Below are 13,657 nucleotides of genomic sequence, written 5' to 3'. Positions count from 1 at the left end.
GTGGTGGAATTCAATTATTTTTACTACCAGTTCTGTGGGCGTGGCTTGGTGGGCATGGTATGGCTTGGTGGGTGTGGCTTGGTGGGCATGGCAGGGGAAGGATGCTGCAAAATCTCCATTTTCACCCCACTCTTGGGCCAGCCAGAGATGGTATTTGCCAGTTCATCGAACTATTCAAAATTTCCGGTACCAGTTCTCCAGAACCTGTGAGAACCAGCTGAATAGCACCCCTGAATACAACCCATATAAAGCAAAACTCTTTGGGGTCCTTCATAATTTTTAAAAGTGGGAAGGAGTCCTTAGAGAAAAAGGTTTAAGAAAATTTCTCTTCTCTTCTCTTCTCTTCTCTTCTCTTCTCTTCTCTTCTCTTCTCTTCTCTTCTCTTCTCTTCTCTTCTCTTCTCTTCTGATAGAAGCTGTCTGTGAAATCATTGTCAAGTTCTTGTAAATAAAGAGTAGTTAATCACCAGAATCTGGAAAAAACTGATGCTGAACCAAAAAGGCATCTTATCTTTTCCTTTCCTTTCACTATTGCTTCCTGGCAATTGAGCCAGGAACTGAGCTCAAGCAAATCCAGATAGTCAAAACCAATCTTCTTAGGAAACTTTGTTATTAACCCTGCTTTCCCTCTTTGTTCCTCCAGGGTGCATAGGGGTGAATGAATGGACCCTTTCTCCTATATGAAGAAGGGATTCCATCTGACACATTATTCAGAAGGGTGTTTTTTAAATATCTTCTCACTCTTTATTTGGTATCAGAGGAAGGTATTTCCTGTTAATAACATCAAAGATCATATATCCTTCTTTCTTTTTTGGCCTGTAACTTCTATTTTGTTTTATAATCTTTCTTAACAAACTAGAGGTAGAATTTAAATCTATTTTGCCTTGCAGAATTTCTCCCCAATATTTGCTTAAATGAGAATGTGACACAATCAAGGGTATAAAAAAAGCTCCCCCTGTATCTTGCATAGGATCTCATTAAATAGCCCTCCAGAATTCACTATTCACTGTGCAAGGAGTAAATTCTAGCCTTAAAAATCTATACTACAGTATGTAATCTCTACTACTCAATTACATTTCTATTTATTCTGTCTATTGCAATAAGGTTGTTGAGAGCTATTCCAATTCTGAATAGTCAATTTCTTAATATTCTTCTTGTAAGTAAACAATATTTGTCTACAAGTATAACTAATTTATGTACTCTATGGTATTAATATTTCTTGGTGGATTTAATAGGGAAATAAGAATTAAAGTTGATAAGGGAGGGAAGACAATGTATGAATACTAAAATCATATGGAGACTGTAAAGTATGATATACTAAATAAATGAAACTTTATTAAGACATTCAAAAATGATATAGAATGTATAGGACTTTCCTGTTTTTTCTTTTGAATCTTCTAAAAGGATGTAAATTACCAGCTGTCTTCAAGGAATATAAATCCTTCCATTCTCCACTATCCTGTCAGAGCTGAAGAAGCTTCTTGGATGAGAAGCGAAATGTCTTCAAAAGAAAAAACAAGGGAGTCTGGTTACTTCCTGAAAAAGCACCTTTGGGAAAACCATGATCTGGATGACGGAGAATAATAATAATAACCTTTATTGTCACTGTACAACATATGTACAATGAGATTGGTGGAGCTCCCTCAGGTGGAGCTTCTTCCCAACACAATACAACTCACAGTGAAGACAGAAAATCCCTAACCCAATAAATCATATTAACAAACATCCAGTCCTATTGTACCTGTGTGGATATGTTACATGTTGCACCGATTCTGCAAGTCCATCATACTATGATGTTATTTCACATTCAGGAGTCTGACAGCCCACATGGATAAAAACTGTTCTTCAGCCTTTTTGTGGGGCTGGCTATGCTCTATATCTCCTGTAGAAACTCTACAGACTGCTGGTGGCTGAAGTGTTAAGAAACTGGCTAGCATCACTGAATCACTGAAGGAGAGGAAACAACAGAAAGCAGCTCTTCTCCCCAAAAAACACACTTTGGAGAGTTTATCCACTTGTTCTACAGTGGGTGCAGTTTGTCTGGAGAGATTCTTGTAAATAGGCGAGTAGCAATAAGTGTACTGCTCTTATCACCTTCTAATGTCGTTCTTTTTTTTTTCTTATTTACATTTATATCCCGCCCTTCTCCGAAGACTCAGGGCGGCTTACATTGTGTCAGGCAATAGTCTCATCCTATTTGTATATTTATATACAAAGTCAAATTATTGCCCCCCCCAACAATCTGGGTCCTCATTTTACCTACCTTATAAAGGATGGAAGGCTGAGTCAACCTTGGGCCTGATGGGACTCGAGCCTGCAGTAATTGCAAGCAGCTGTGTTTAATAAAAGGCTATCTTACAGCCTGAGCCACCCACGGCCCTGGTTCTGGTTCCTTGCACTTGACATTATTAGTGCAAGACATGATAATGTGACATCATAGCTGTGATATCATAGCTAAATCACACATTATTCCTTCCTCTGGAATGAATTTCCCCCTGAGATCAGGATGCACCCTACTGTGCTATTGTTCACAAGTGTGGTGAAAACCTGGCTCTTTACCCAGGCCTTTGGCAAGGGAGTGAGATCCCTCCCTTCATTCCATCTGTCTGGTGTGTTTTTCATCTTTTCTTTTTTGTTGATTTGATTGTAAATTCCTTGGTTGTTGAGAGCTGCCCAGAGTCATTGGAGTCAGGCAGCATGCAGGTTTAATAAATTATGGTTGGTTGCACAATCAATCTGTTCGTTACAAATGTTTAAAAACCACATAGAAATTTGTTTTGAGATATGGCCTTTTCTAACCCTCAGTTTTGTGTGTATAGGAATTTGGTACCTATTGTAGTGGTTAAGTGACATAGTTGAAAAAGTAAAAAAATCTGATCACTAGCAACACGAAAGGAAAATCTTCTCTGCTTAATATCCATTTTAAGAACCAATCACACAACTTTCCTGTCTTTATCAATAGCAATGACAAAACAGGCATTTCAAATTCTTCTTAGTTTCATAACATGGTAAGGAAGGAAATCAATTAAATATCCCTTTAATGAAGTAGATGTGGTTCCCATCTCCTTTCTATGGAACCAAATAAAAATGTGCAGGAACATTTCACATTCCTAAATGTACTATTCTTAATAAAGATGATTAGGGGACTGAAGCCTAAAACATATGAAGAATGGTTGCAGGAACTGGGTATACCTAGTTTAATGAAAAGAAGGACTACAGGAGACATGATAATAATGTTCCAATATCTCAGGGGCTGCCACAAAGAAGAGGGAGTCAAACTCCAAAGCACCTGAGGGTAGAACAAGAAGCAACAGGTGGAAACTAATCAAGGAGAGGAGCAACTTAGTACTAAGGAGAAATTTCCTGACAGAACAATTAACAACTTGCCTGCAGAAGTCGTGAATGCTCCAACACTGGAAATTTTTAAGAAGATGTTGGATAACCATTTGTCTGAAGTGGTGTAGGGTCTCCTGCTTGGGCAGAGGGTTGGACTAGAAGACTTCCAAGGTCCCTTCCAACTCTCTTATTCTATTCTAAATATGTACATTATATAGGAAAAAGCTTTCAAATGAATAAAAATTATACTCAAAGTAGAAGATATATGTGCATCAGCTTAAAACAAAGTAAGATGGTTGAAAGATTATTTTCAGAGCAATCTGAGTCATGGTGATTTATTTTTTTATTGTGTGCATTTTTGTTTACATTTTTATAATATGATCTTATTCTTAAGCTCAGAATTTTCACTTAAGTTCCATTTTGTTCTAGAGAAAAAAATGGCTCAGATGGGAGAAAATGGAGAGAGTGCCAGGGAGAAAGTGGTTTTGCTTCATTTTGTTTTATTTGCTTGGTTAACTAAACATAGAATACCTTCATTAATTAAATTCAAAGGAATTTACCTGCTAAATACCTTAGTTTCGCATAGTGTGTTTAATTGAAAGCTACTACCCTGCCAATAAACATAGAGATTTGAACTTCTGAATTAGCCAGTCTTCCCGTATTATCTCAAGACATTTGAGAAATACTGCTACCTCTGCCCTGGGTCTTAGAGCAGAACAAAGCAGGAGATGCTATCAAAAACCTGATATTTTCCTAAGGACATTATAACTGGCAAATCTTTTTGTCTTTTTTATTCTTTGGTTAGGTTATTTAGAAATAATGTGCCAGTCCATCTGTTAGACTTCAGCAGCTAGGAGGTAGGCAAAGTAAACTTATTAATCTATTTAAACATTAAAAATTGTCTGAGCCAATTTTCTCCATTGTTTGTGAACAGGTTGTTAATTCCGCACCTCATAATTTATGAATTCTGAGTGCAAGTTTACATTTTTTTAATCCATGAATTGGTTAAAGAAGAGCAGCTACTCCCTTCCAAACAACAAATGAATCATGCATAAATTTTCTGTACGGATGCCACCTTTTATTTAAATTCCTTTTAGACTCACTCCTAACCATATGTGTATGTACATTCAAGGGAACAGAAGATATGGCTAAGACATATCTTCCTCCACAGCCAACAATAAATTAAAACCAAATGGCTCCAGGGTACTTAAAACTGCATCTCTGCGCTTAGTACTCCAATCACCTGTAAGAAATATGCTCAAAAGGAATGGATGTGTGAAATCTGGCAGAATTTATTTTCCAGCCTGATTATCAGGCTTTACAATAGATTAATTTTGATTATTGGAGTTGCTGCTCAACTATGTTTTGCTAACCTTTCCCTTTTTGGGCCACAAAGCTGCATATTGATACCACTTTATCGGCTTAAAATTACAGCACAAAAGGACTGGATGTAATGGGTCCTCTATTTATATAGTATAAGTATCTCATTTATTCCACATGGGTAAGGGATAAAAATTAAAAAGGAACCTACAGACTTAGGTTAAGCCTCACTTTCTGCTGAGTTGAGTCAGAGGCCAAGGGAAATATCAAGTGGACATATTCAAGTATACCTCTACTCTTTCAGAACATGTTACTCTTCAGTATATTGGCTTAGTAGAAGTCACCAATTTAATCAGGTAGTACATCTAAATAAGAGTTCCACCATGGAAACAAATCTTCATTTTGAATGTGACATTTTCATGATCTGCTTAAAAGGTGCCTGGGTAACATTTCTCTTATTAAAATATAGGAAGTGAGAAAACTGCTCTACACATTTGCAAATATGTCTTCATTCTGTCTGTCAAATCTAGCCAGCGAGACCTCCTTTTTTAATTGTTTATTTCACTTTCTGATCACTAGGATTGCCTGTTGAGATAATGATGGCTCAGAGTGTGTTGGTTAAGGAGACAAGTGGAAAGCAGTCACTTTTCAATAGCTAGGGACAATTAGACAAAATAAAAAGATCAATGTAGCACCAAGTCATTTCTTGCATATTCAACTTAGCCCTTAGAAAAACATAGGGGACTAGAGGCTAAAACATATGAAGAATGGTTGCAGTAACTCGGTATGGCTAGTTTAATGAAAAGAAGGACTAGGGGAGACATGATAACAGTGTTCAGATATCTCAGGGGTTGCCACAAAGAAGAAGGAGTCAAACTATTCTCCAAAGCATCTGAGGGTGGAACAAGAAGCAATGAGTGGAAACTAATCAAGGAAAGAAGCAACTTAGAACTAAGGAGAAATTTCCTGACAGTTAGAACAATTAATCAGTGGAACAACTTGCCTGCAGAAGTTGTGAATGCTCCAACACTGGAAATTTTTAAGAAAATGTTGGATAACCATTTGTCTGAAATGGTGTAGGGTCTCCTGCCTGAGCAGGGGGTTGGACTAGAAGGCCTTCAAGGTCCCTTCCAACTCTGTTATTATTATTATGTTAAGAATTTTTACAAAATTAGATTTCTTCTTCTTTCACTCACCATAAGTTGTTCTTCATGCATGTAGATGTACATGTAGTTTCTTGTGTTTTGAGCCATTTAAGATCTGATGGAGAGGAACAAATAACAATTCAATTTTGTTCTGTAATTTGGAGGTCATTCTGGGTTCACATCTCCTGCAGGAGAAGTGAGTGGAGCCTATGATCCAGGAAAACTTTGGCCTAACTCTGCCTGGGCACCAGTTGCAACCTTAGGTAGAACAGAGGGCACTGAAGATAGTCCTTCTTGCTCTTGTCATCTCTTGTATGGATTGCTGAAAATTACTTTATGTGGGGCCATTGAAACCCTGCCCTGGAAATTTTAACCAGTGCAGAATACAGGAGACTAATACAGTGGTGAAATCCTATTTTTTTTACTATTGGTTCTGTGGGCGTGGCTTGGTGGGCGTAGCAGGGGAAGGATACTGCAAAATCTCCATTCCCATCCCACTCTGGGGCCAGCCAGATATGGTATTTACTGGTCCTCTGAACTACTCAAAAATTCCGCTACCGGTTCTCCAGAACCTGTCAGAACCTGCTGGATTTCACCCACAGACTAATATGCTTATTGGGCAGTCTTGATGCTTCTGCTATGTGATTTGTGTAGTCCACTTTCAAGTGGACTACTAATAGCAATAGCAATAACGTTTAGACTTATATACCATTTCAGAGTGCTTTACAGCCTCTCTAAGCGGTTTACAGAGTCAGCATCTTGCCCCCAACAATCTGGGTTCTCATTTTACCCATCTCGGAAGGATGGAAGGTTGAGTCAATTTTGAGCCTGGTGAGATTCGATCTGCCAAATTGCAGTCAGATGGCAGTCAGCAGAAGTAGCCTGCACTACTGCATTCTAACCACTGAACCACCACAGCACTAAACTAAATTAAATGCCTGCTGAAGGCTGCAATGAGAGGGGCCTTGACAATTTAGACTTTTTCTCTTCTGGAGCAGCTTGGCAGACCCCACACTCATGTAACCCTTGGGGTTCTAGTACCCTTGGTATTTCAGTGTATTCAGGTACTCCAGAGAACAAAAGTCTTATTAAATTGTAATTGCCTGTCATGATACGCTACGTTTTATTTTCTATTATTGTATTTGTTTAAGTGTTGTGTGGGATTTGCTTTTATGCTTGTACTGGCTCTGCATTTGCTCTTGCATGTTGTTTAGAATCTTTTGACTGAAACAATTTATAAGTTAATAAATAAAATAAATTCACCCACCCACCAGTTTTTGTTTTATAATAATGTTTTTTAACTCCTACATTTCGTTTGTTTACATGCCTTACATTTGCCTTGAGGTCATTAGTAATCATAGCTTATGTAGCAGTAACTATAGTATTCAGATTCCTGCTTCCGAAGTAATGTTAATGTGTACATAATGATGGACATTTTTTCTTGGTGTAGAAATTCTATGGTTTTTAATTTTTTAAAAAAGTTTTGAGCCTCCAAGACATACATTGGGTACGATGATAAATAATAAAAATCACTGAAGAAAGCTTGGTCAGAAATATCCTCCAGCCTTTGCTCCTTTTATTAAAGAAAACTCCTTTTATTAAAGAAAACATGTGTATTAACTCCTCTGGCATGTCACAGTGTTTTTGAATTACGTATAAAAAGTGAAATATAGTCATCTAACTAATAAATGTGGATTATGCAATAACAGAACAGAATAACAGAGGTGGAAAGGACCTTGGAGGTCTTCTAGTCCAACCCCCTGCTCAGGCAGGAAACGCTCTATGATTTCAGAGAAATGTTTGTCTAATTTCTTCTTAAAAACTTCCAGTGTGGGAGCATTCACAACTTCTGGAGGCAAGTTGTTTCACTGATTAATTCATCTGACAGGAAATTTCTCCTTAGTTCTAGGTTTCTTCTCTCCTTGATTAGTTTCTATCCATTGCTTCTTGTCCTATCTTCAGGTGCTTTGGAGAATAACTTGATTCCCTCTTCTTTGTGGCAACCTCTGAGATATCGGCATACTGCTATCATGTCACCCCTAGTCCTTCTTTTCATTAAACTAGGCGTACCGAGTTCCTGCAACCGTACTTCATATGTTTTAGCTTCTAGTCCCCTATGTTGCTCTAAGGGCTAAGTTGTCATCAAACTAGACATACCCTAATCATCTTTGTTGCTCTTCTCTGCATTCTTTCTAGAGTCTCAACATCTTTTTTACATTGTGGCGACCAAAACTGGATGCAGTATTCGAAATGTGGCCTTACCAAGCCTTATAAAGTAGTATTAACACTTCATGTGATCATGGTTCTATCCCTGTCTTGATGTAGCCTAGAAATATGTTGGCTTTTTTGGCAGCTGCAGCACACTGCTGGTTTATATTTAAGTGATTGTCCTCTAGGACTCCAAGATCCCTCTCCCAGTTATTACTATTGAGCTAGGTAGCGCCTATACTATACCTGTGCATTTTGTTTTTCTTGCCTAAAGGTAGAACCTTACTTTTTTCACCACTGAATTTCATTTTGTTAGATAGGCTGATAAAATTTGGAGTTATAGCTGGGCTACACGGGAGGTAATTGGCTGAACAGGGTAAACAGGAAAACGAGAAAAACATTCACACAATAGCAATGTTCTCATTGAAGAAATTTCCTGAAGTAAACTGGTAAGCTCATGAGTTGGTACAGCCACCTGAATCCTAAACTGGTCAGAACTAGTTCCCTATCTGCAAATAATTTCAGGCTGGAGCATTTCAACTTTGAAACCTTTGCATATTCCTAAACATGTTTCCTTTTGGCAACGAGTGGTGACAAGCTGCCAAGGGTGAGAACTGCTGTTCTACACTAATAACTTTATATTTTAAAAGTAGTTACACTCTTTATGTTGTAACACAAACAAATTTGTACTATATGACGCTCTTGTGAAGTAATTGTACAGAATATTTTATTTACAGCATTTAACATTGGTGATACATAAATATTTAACAATACATTTAGTTTAAAAGAAAGATATATTTTAATACAAAAGCACAAAATAAATATATTTAAAAACGTTATTCCATCTTCTTTTAATGGAATATTTAGCATGCACCCAGACTAAGAAATGGATGAATGCAGTATAATTTTCTTTTAACAGTTATTAAGATACTATTTGACATCATCATGTTTCTAAAAAGTTTTTAAAAAGCTCCCATGAATTTTGGTAGTGGTCATACATAGAAATTATGTATAAGGCAATTATGTATAAGGCAAGAAATTATTATAATTCTTCCAAGATTGTTTTCATTAAAATGGACCTACACAGTACAATTGGAATATAAGGCAGGGGTCTCTAACCTTGGCAACTTTAAACCTGGCGGACTTCAACTCCCAGAATTCCCCAGCCAGCAAAGCTGGCTGGGGGATTCTGGGAGTTGAAGTCCGCCAGGCTTAAATTGCCAAGGTTGGAGACCCCTGATATAAGGCAATAAGAATAATTGTGACCGGCTAGTAATTGGGTGGAAAATTCCCCAGACATCCCAGAGGTCTCGGCTGGTAAAAATAACAACAACGACAACCCGAAAACCCAAGTTTCTAGAAGAAACACTTATAATGGCAACACTTGTCCATGTAATTGACTGAGGAGGAGTTTTATTAATGAAAAAGGTGCTTAAACTTTTAGTTCAAAAAATGAAGCACTAAGAATTGGCTGAGATGTATTTTTCATAAGCAACTGGTTATATCAAATCCATATGATTTAGTAAACTTTTCGAATCTTAATTAAAGGATGGAGTTTCATCCTCAGAATAAAGGGTTTTTTTGATATATCAAATAATGAACATAATGTGGAATAGTATGAATCCCTCAATATAAATTATCCTACTCTATCTGTCATAGCATGATAGGTTGAATTTCTAAAGCTTTCGTTACTTGTCTGGGATTTTTTTCCTTTAGCAATAAATGTCATCCTGGGGAGGAAAGCTCATGGGGAGTGTTAGTTGATAGTATGAAATGTATCATATGAATACATAAAGGGTCAGCATCTTGGAAGAAGATGGGACTAGGGGACATTTACTAATAAATTAAAAACATTGGGTTCCCAGTATCTAAAGTCTCTGTTTCTCATACATTAATCTGTCTATCTGTCTGTCCATAGTATTATTCTCCTATCATTATTTTAACAATCATACTATTTTATTTTGTGACCCAAAAACAGGGACAAATTATCATTCATAATGAATGTGCATAATGTACAAATGCCATTTTCTAACTCTGGCGAATACAGTCTCAGCAGGAAGAACTGACTGATCCTTTGTACAGACTTACTTTCTGTTGCATTTTTCAGGTTGTAACATTCTTCTTTTGTTGATCTCCAGCCAGCTGTACCCGTACTTAGGACAAGGAACTATGAAGTGCAACTTATCCTAGATCATAGCTGCACTGTGCCATACAGATCTATCAGCTAGCACCATCGTTGGGAGAAAGAAGGAAAGCAACCTGCTCTTCTTCCTTTAATGTACACTGATATTGGTAGCAGAAGGCAAGGGTGCCCAAGATGGATATGTATGGAGGTTGAACATTGGCTGTGCCCATGTCATAATGGCGAGCATCACAACAGCAACTCCAATGATGTTTATACCCAGTCCAGCTTTTACCTAAAGAAGGAATATATGTTTATATATATATATATATATAAAGCAAATAGAAAGTTAACAGAAATATCAACTTTTCTAGAACAAACTTGCAAAAATTAAAAGAAGTGACATAATAATGATTTAAAAACTATTATGGATAGCACTAAATTTTGAATCAGAATAGTCAATTGAACACTGCTCATTATTTCCTCAGTCTAATTTCTAAACACTTGTTTTCTCATGTTTAGATTTCATTGCTGGAAGTGGATCAGCAGATGAAAACTCATGTGGTACATTTTAATACTAAAATAGATAGGCTCTTCTGCCCAGGGAAGTTTCTTGTTGGTACCTTGATAATACTTCATTTCAGAGCTTTGAATGAGTACCACTGGCAGGATATGGGGAGAAAGAATGGAGCACTATGGATTTTGCAATGTATACTGTGCGATTATACAGAAATCAAATGATTGTAACAAACGATCACAACCCACTGAACCTCTCCAGAAAAAATCCCTTGGTGTTTTTTTTTTTTCAAATACTGTTGACAAATTCCTTTTAGTCCACATAGTCTGATTGAAAGTATCAGTCTAAACAACCAAAATTATTTCAGTTTTTTCTCTAAACCACACTAAATAGTTCTAGAAGATTAGATTTTTCCCAAATAACATCTATAGATGGTTGTCCGTCTTTAGAAAGGAATATTTCCAACTGGGTAGAAATTATCTAAAAGCTCTGGCCCCAGGGAGAGTCTTTTCAAGAAAGGTCAGAGCACAATCTCTTTCAAAGTCTGTTTCTAAACATCATATATGAAGACTTTTTAACTCATTCATGTAAGTCCCACCTGCTAGATACAGCTTACCAGACATCATGAATAGTAGTTTAGAGAGAAGAGAATTACCTGACTCCTATAAATGTTTTGTCTACTTCACACACTATGACAAGTTCTGTACAACCTATGGCCATGATGGGGAACCTGTGGCACGGGTGACTCCACAGGTGGCACGTGAGCTATATCTGTGGGTATGTGAGTGTTGCCCTAGCTCAGCTCCAGAGCGCATATGCGCACTGGCCAGCTGATTTTCTGGCCTTCCGGGCCCACTGGAAGTTGGGAAATGGGCCGTTTCCGGCCTCTGGAGGGCCTCGGGGAGGGGGAGAGGCTGTTTTTGCCCTCTCCAGCCTCCAAGAAAGCTTCTGGAGCCTGGGAAAGTGAAAAATGGGCCTTCCGGCCCCACCAGAAGTTGGGAAATGGGTCGTTTCCAGCCTCCAGACAGACTCCGGGAGATGGAGAAGGCATTTTCAGCCCCCCCAGGCTCCAAGAAAGCCTCTGGAGCCTGGGGAGAGCAAAAAATGGGCCTACCGTCACGTGCCAAAAGCTTGGGGAGCGTGGGGGGGTTGCTCACAATGCGTGGTGGTGCGGGGGACAATGAATTATGGGTGGGTGCATGCGCGTGCACAACCCCTCCACACTCCCCCCGCTTTTGGCACACAATGGCAAAAAGGTTAGCCATCATTGACCTATGACATCTAATTTAGGGCAGACAGAAAGAACTTCATATTCAAACGTTGTCATAAACGGTTATAATGTGCTACTAAAAAGAAGCTGAGCCTGTTCCCTGAATTAAGTTTAAGCAACCTGCCTGTTATTATAAATGTTCTGTTGGGTGCTTCATGGCACCTATCACCATCTAAGGATGGTGATAATGATGATTTGTTGCACTCCAAAAAACTGGGCAGATTGCAGCATCAAATATAAAATTTAAAACAATTAAAAACATACCACACAGCATAACAACCTGGAAAAAAAGAACCTTAGCAATAAATACACTTGACGGGGTCTCCACTAGCATATTAAGCTCAGGCCTAGGACCAAAGCCAGGTCTAAAGAGCCCTTGGACCCCTAAGACAATGGATGCCATATGTACCTCTGGAGATTAGTGTTCCAGAAGGTAGTGGCAGCAAAACAGAAGACCCACTTCTTTGGTCCCTTACGATGACAGCATTTAATTGAGGGGACTGGAGCACAAGCACTCTTGCCTGAATGTACTGAGCAGGCAGAAATTATCAGAGTAGGTTGTCCCACAGATAATATAAGAAGGGCTTTCTAGGTGACAACTTGAATTGCAGCTGGAAGCCAACTGATAACCAGTTCAGTTCACTTACTAATGATATCACACAGGAGTAATAAGAACTGTCTGTTATGGCACAGACCACTTCATTTTTGGCCAGCCAAAGCTTCTGGATGATCTTCAAGGGCAGCTCACCTAGCGGTACATTGCAGTAATTCACCACAGTCAACTGCATCAAAAGCTGCTAACAGATGACATAGTACAAGGATGATGCACCATTACATCCAATTTCTGTCAAATAATCGATAAATGAAAATTCGACTGAAACTGTCCATATAATCTATATCTTCCAAGAGCTTCTGTAGCTGCCACTGCCATCTAACCACCTTTTCCACAACCTTCCCCACAATATTGGAATATTGAAAACTGGATTATAATTGTGAAGGATGGGGGGGAGGGGAACAGCGATGGCCTTTTGAGAATTAAAGATTCTTCGATGCCACCACCAACACATATAATAGATGTCAATATACTTTCTCATGTATTCTCAATATTATTAACAACAATAACATTTGAAAAAAGTTCTCAAATTATTTTTTTCTTACTGTTAACTTACCATATCAATAACTTTAAGGTGACCATAAGAAAATACAATGGCATTGGGTGGGTTTGCTACTGGTAGCAAAAATGCAAATGATGTACAGAGGGTTGATGGTATCAAGATATAAAGCGGGTTAACATGGATGGCTTCAGCCTATTAGACAAGAGAAATTCAGGGTTAGTAGTTAATATTTGTTCATTTGAAGGACAAATTTGATCTGAAATTAGAATTTTCTAACTGTATTGAACTATAATTCCTATCATCTCCAAAATGAGCCTGCTAATGAGGATGATGTAAACTGTAATCCATCCAAATTTGGATGAAGCTGCAAGAAAGATTATCCAAGGAATAATATTACTACAGGTACTGTAATTATTAAATAAAAATTTAAATGATACTTAAAATAGAACATTTACCAAACTTTTATAATCATTATTGCTTATATTGTTCATATTAATCTCCCATATGGAGGATTGTGGCTTGGAATGTAAAATCTATAAATGATCTCATAACTTCTTACTTTTTTCTGTACTTTGTATAATATTGCTCAACCTAAAAGGTTTCTAGCTATGAAGATTGGTAATTC

General features: G+C 37.9%; 1 protein-coding gene across 4 annotated transcripts in view; it reads right to left on the bottom strand.

The window, feature by feature from the left end:
• Positions 1 to 1,377: 1,377 nt before the first annotated feature.
• The window catches only part of SLC13A1 (solute carrier family 13 member 1), a 108,509-nt gene continuing 96,229 nt past the window's right edge, over positions 1,378 to 13,657 (bottom strand). For 3 of the 4 annotated variants that reach the window (XM_058191278.1, XM_058191280.1, XM_058191281.1), the window contains exons 15-16: positions 13,087 to 13,224; positions 8,720 to 10,425 (exon numbers count right to left, since the gene is read on the bottom strand). In XM_058191278.1, coding sequence (XP_058047261.1) covers positions 10,282 to 10,425; positions 13,087 to 13,224 — 282 coding nt within the window. In that variant the 3' untranslated portion in view covers positions 8,720 to 10,281. Of the gene's footprint in view, positions 1,501 to 8,719; positions 10,426 to 13,086; positions 13,225 to 13,657 lie in introns of those variants that run through there. The other variant, XR_009156136.1, reaches the window with a different exon arrangement.

This window comes from Ahaetulla prasina, chromosome 7 (genome assembly GCF_028640845.1).
Source record: "Ahaetulla prasina isolate Xishuangbanna chromosome 7, ASM2864084v1, whole genome shotgun sequence".
Lineage (NCBI taxonomy): Eukaryota > Metazoa > Chordata > Lepidosauria > Squamata > Colubridae > Ahaetulla > Ahaetulla prasina.
The sequence above is the reverse complement of the archived record's forward strand: the minus strand, read 5'-3'. Positions and strand labels throughout refer to the sequence as shown.